Raw genomic sequence first — 5,180 nt, forward strand, 5'->3', positions numbered from 1 at the left:
TGCCTCAAGCTTCTGGTCAGATCGATGCTCTATTCTGGGAGGATATAGATCCAGCAAAATCCTTGGAGGATGGAAAACCAGCAAAGCTGGTGTCCATAAGCACAATGCAGATTTTGTGCAGATGGTTTCCTTATATACCACGCTGTCATTTTTCATCATTAAAATCACCCCCAGGAAGATTTTTAGGCAACGCTGTATTTGTCTGAGATTTTCCCTTTGATTGCTGGTATCAGGAAGCAGCCTGAAATGAAACAGAATGAGGCAAGGTTGGTAGAGGAGATGAAACCTTTTATTAGACCAACAGAAACTGGAAAAAAATGGAAAAAAAACTAAGCAAGCTGAAACAGGATCTGACAGGCCTGAGAAAGCCTTGTGTGCCCTAAAGCATGGATGTTTTTATCCATCTATATCAGCTGATCTAATAAAAGATATTGTCTCTTATTACAAACATTGACTTACATCTCTGGACAATCGTGTCCACAGCAATTTTGCCACCGTAATGGAACAAAGACACAGAAGCGATGAGTGGCCTGAAGACAAATTTGAAAGCAATAGTGCACTCAGAAATACCAAGAATAAAACCAAGGACCCTCTGCAGACCTGTGGTCCAGATCTAGAGAGGTTATTTAGGCTCACTCTGATTTGATCCTCTGCATTTAAAAAAGGAACCCAGACATCCTTGTGAGTGTTTCAATGCTGCGAGAAACAGTCCCACTACCACTAAATCTGTGGTGCTCTCCAATTTCAGTACCTGATGGATACAGGATATGAGAAAACAATGTCATGCAAAGATACTAATCAAATATTTATGAGCAATTGAAAAAACAGTTCAGGCTCAAGCAGAGATTCAGGTTTGGTTTTATTTAACTTGCACAGATTACTCAGTGCCCAGAGATTGTATTGGCAAGGAAGAAAATGCCACCACCTTGGTCAGATTGTAGACACCCTGATCCGTCATCGATGGGTATGACAAATGGGATCAATGAGATGGTTTGGGATAAACTCTGCTTTAAAACAGCAGCACATGGAGGCCAAAAAGCTGTGAAAACGTTTACTGGTTCCAATACAACCAGTTCACGAGGCAGAGGCGGTCACACGGGCAGACACTGCGGGGCTCCTCGGAGGTGCTCTGGGCACGGGGCCTCCTTTGGAAAGGATTATTTGGCTCTTAGTCACCCCACAGATAGTATTACAGGAGGTGTGCACTGGCAGCCAGCCCAAGTCCACCCTGCACCTTGCTGGTTGCCAGAAAACTAATGAGCAAATAGTTCCGCTTTCAGGCTGTTCCCTCCCCTCTCCCCACACCTGCAACCTGTACCAGAGCTGTGCCTGGAGCAAAACCAGAGCCTCCGGCGCAGCGGTTGGGTTGGGAGCTTGGAAAAAAACCTGACCCAACGAAGAAAAAAAACAAGGGAAAGAGGACTGGAGCACGGCGTGGAGCCATCCTGCATGTGGGGCAGGACCCGAGCACTGAGCAGCAGGTTTTCCCACACCGCTGAGCCGTCAGTTCCCGCGGAGATGAACATTTCATCGGAGCACAAGCCCCTTGGGAAGCAGGTCACCAGTAGCCTGCATACGGTGAATAAGGTATGGGCTCTGGGGCACAATTTCCTCCTGTGGGATCAAAGCATCCCCTTTGGACTACATTAGAGGGTTTTTTAACCCCATCTGCTATTTTGAAGACACCAGGGTTTGCCAGATATGTGACCAAGAAGAGGGCTCTAGGTAAAAAGCTGTGCCTGACTCTGACCTGTTTGCACCAGTTTGCTTACAGAAGGGCCACGTCCCTCGCAAGCACACAAGATCTGGCAACAGCAAATAACCAGAGTCATTCTTTTTCTCCTTTGACAAGAGGTGGAATTAATTTAATATTAATTGATCAGATCCCTAAATAAGAGGCTGTTGTGCGTTTTGGGTTTTTTCAGCAGTTCTTAGAGTCTCTAATGATGCAAAAGCTGCCCTGTGTTGCAGATATGCAGAATCATCAGGTGGGAGCAGTAGTTTTTCTAGCTCTAAGGAAAATTAATGGCAATCTCAGAGAAGCAGCATATTACTAGGCAGAAATCAGTGATGAGATCAGATAATGTTTTCCTTTTTGTCTCCTCTGCCCTCAGTCTATTGCTAACCAGTTTGCCTACCCTTTGCTAGCTGTACAGCCTCTCCCCAGACCTTTCTGTCTTTAAAAAATCCAACCTTCTTGTGTTGCACTTTTCAGGTGTAGGTTGCAGAATGCTTCCCCAAGGAGGTAACTGTTTTGCTGATTAATAAACTGGGGCACAGATATGTGGAAAGACTTTCCTAAGTGTCACCTCACTGGCTAATTACAGAGCTGGGAATTAGCTGGTGCCAGTACTCCCAGTCTGCTGGGAACCAGTTTGGTCCCAGGCCAAAACCATTAATCAAGATCTGAGAACATAAGGTTAGTTGGGCTACTGCATTAATGAAGAACATGTTACCCATTTGTATTAGTGACAAACAGCATGAAACATCTGACCTGCCATCTGAAAACGGAGCAAAGGCTCAAAGGTGTGAGACGCTTTACCAAATGATCCCTGCCGGGGAAGGTTGTTGTTATCACTTGCACTAATGGTAAATTTCCTAACTGAGAGGCTTTATTAAAGAAACAGCTTTGGGCTGTGCTCTTCAGTGGGAGGAAATCACCACATAGTCCCAGACAGAATAATTTTTTACATCTCCTTGGCCCTAGTGCAAATGATTGCCCTTGAGATGGAGCCACCCACAGTAGGGTAAAGCAATATTCCAGCTGGGTCTTTGGCCTGAATCTTCTGTTGTTTCCCTGGCTTGCCTAGCTTTGAGCAAATCTCTGCTAAGCCTGATAGCTTGCTGCTGTTTAAAGGGAAGGTCTCCCCCTGCTCCGGGTTGTCTGTTCCCAGTCTTTTCTTTTTGCCACCTCTGATGCTTGTTAAATCCTCAGTGAGCCTCAGTTCAGTAAGATGAAGGAGAAGCAGAGCTGGCACGAGGTGAGCAACAGAAGCACGTAGGTAGGTACAAGGATGGAAAAAGGAGAGGGCAGCAGGAGCTTCCCCTCCTCCTGGTGTGAGCTGTGAGATCAGCTCACGTCATCGCATGGGTTCGTACTTGTGGGATCCAGCTAAGCACTTAAGTACGCGCTTCATTTGAGGCATGTGACTAGCAGCACTGAAGCAGATCCTTGCATGATCGGATCCAAGAAAGAGCAGGTGAGCTCTTGGAAAAAAGGGTTGTTTATCGACTCATGCCTTCCCAATGGCAGGTGTGGTCCCAGCCAGGCATGTGACTTGCATTACAGCAGTGACAGCAGGAGGGAAAATAGCTGTCTCCCTTCTTCCCTCTCCTTGTTCTCTACTGAGTACTATAAAAAATCACCGAGTGTGAAGGGAGGCTGTTAAAACTCTTCAGCACTGAACCGTCAGGAAGGGCAGACTGGACACCAGGTTCAGCTTTCTGGGCATTCAGGCCTCCTCCAATGTGTTTCTGATAGCAGTGGTGTTAATGCCTGGTGAAATAAAATAAATCCAAACATAAACTTTACATTCTTCCTTCTTAAATCCCTATCAGTTACATGAATTATTCTACTTCCTAGCTAGAGCTGTCATACATTTTTAAAGTGCTTTGCTAAACAGCTTCTGTCCTCCACCTCTGACATGCTGGATTTTCGTGTCTTACTTCAGTATTTATAACCAAACCCCTAGACGAGTGGAAGACAATTCCACCCATTTCTAAAGTTTCAAAGAGCTTTAGTTCCTTCTTTGAAGAGAAAACACCGGCTTGGGTGAGAAGAATGGAGTTGCACAGCTTTGAGCTCTGTCATTGCCCCTCCGCACATGGGGAGGGTGAGAGCTCACAGATGGCTCTCGCTGGAAGGACAGGGGCCAGCAGGGACAATGCTTGTGTGGGACTTAGGAGATTGACACTGACAGCCACTGACAGCTTCCCTGGACAGGGTGCTTCTTGTCCCTCTTCCCCGCTGGCAAAATGACACTTTCCTACATCCCAAAGATGTGGTGAGGACTTAGACATTTAGAAATGTCTCTGCGGCTCTGGTTATAAGGGCTGTGTAGACACACTGCATCTGCTTTTAGCAATAAATGGGGTGGCTGTTCCCATCTGTCCCCCAAGAGATGGGAGCTCATACCGCTCTTCACACTGTCATTCCTATTCCAGCCAAAATCACGTCTTTTTTTTCCTTGACACTTCCATGTTGATGGCCTCAGACAGGTAATACACGTGGCTTTTTGTCCCCTTGTGATACTTGCAGTTGTCACCGATCGTGGAGTTAAATGTCGGCGGGGAGATGTACACCACAACGCTGAGCACCTTAAAGAAACACCCTGGCTCCAAGCTGGCAGAGATGTTCACCGGCCAGCCCAAACTCAGGACTGACTCTGAAGGGAGGTTCTTCATCGACAGGCCAGGCACCTATTTCAAATACATCTTGGAGTACCTGCGCAGTAACCAAGTGCCCACCCAGTGCATCCAGGACGTCTACAAGGAGGCATTGTTCTACGACATCGAACCTCTAATCAAGCAGCTAGAGGACTCCCCGCAGATCTTCGGGGAGCTCGTGGCGAGGAAGCAGTTTCTGGCTCGTGTGCCCAACTACAGTGAGAACATCGAACTGATGATCCGCATCGCGAGGGCAGAAGCGGTCGCATCCCGCCGGTCCAGCGTCATCGTGTGCGTGGTCAGAACTGAGGAGGACGCGGCCAGATGTCAGGATGCCTTGAACAGCCTGGACATGGATAAAAAATCCGTGGTGAAGTTTGGCCCCTGGAAGGCAGCGCCAAGTATTTCTGATCTGCTGGACTGCATTCAAATGGATGTTGAAGAGAAAGGGTATAAAATAGCCTTTCAGCCTCACGTTGCTGAAAAAGGTTTTCGCTTCAAATCGCATGACTTCTTCTACAAGTTCCTGTTCACCTGGTGGTAGCAAAGTGCCGCCATCGATGGGGAACAGACAAAAGCAATTATTAAAACAAAACAACTTGGGCCATGGAGACTAAGACATGACCAGAGGGACAGGCAGAAATGCATGGGCCAACACATGGATCTCCTTTGGTCATGTGCCAAATTAAAGAGCACTTAAGAGCCACTGTTTACTTGGGCTTTAGGGGATAACTGTACGATTTAAAAGATAATACGAAAAGGAGGAATTTTACTCTTTCAGTGCTGCTGACTAT

The 5,180-nt window shown here is 46.9% G+C and overlaps 1 protein-coding gene across 2 annotated transcripts; it reads left to right on the forward strand.

Moving 5' to 3' along the window:
- Positions 1-1,518: 1,518 nt before the first annotated feature.
- Positions 1,519-4,930, forward strand: KCTD14 (potassium channel tetramerization domain containing 14). Of its 2 annotated transcripts, none has more exons than XM_075050451.1 (2): positions 1,519-1,587; positions 4,259-4,930. In XM_075050451.1, the coding sequence occupies exons 1-2, from the start codon at positions 1,519-1,521 to the stop codon at positions 4,928-4,930; spliced, it is 741 nt and encodes a 246-aa protein (XP_074906552.1). The 2 variants fall into 2 exon arrangements, with proteins under 2 accessions (XP_074906552.1, XP_074906553.1); XM_075050452.1 differs by having other exon boundaries at positions 1,519-1,578.
- The last annotated feature ends 250 nt before the right edge of the window (positions 4,931-5,180 follow it).

Source organism: Buteo buteo, chromosome 18, assembly GCF_964188355.1.
Source record: "Buteo buteo chromosome 18, bButBut1.hap1.1, whole genome shotgun sequence".
Classification (NCBI taxonomy): domain Eukaryota; kingdom Metazoa; phylum Chordata; class Aves; order Accipitriformes; family Accipitridae; genus Buteo; species Buteo buteo.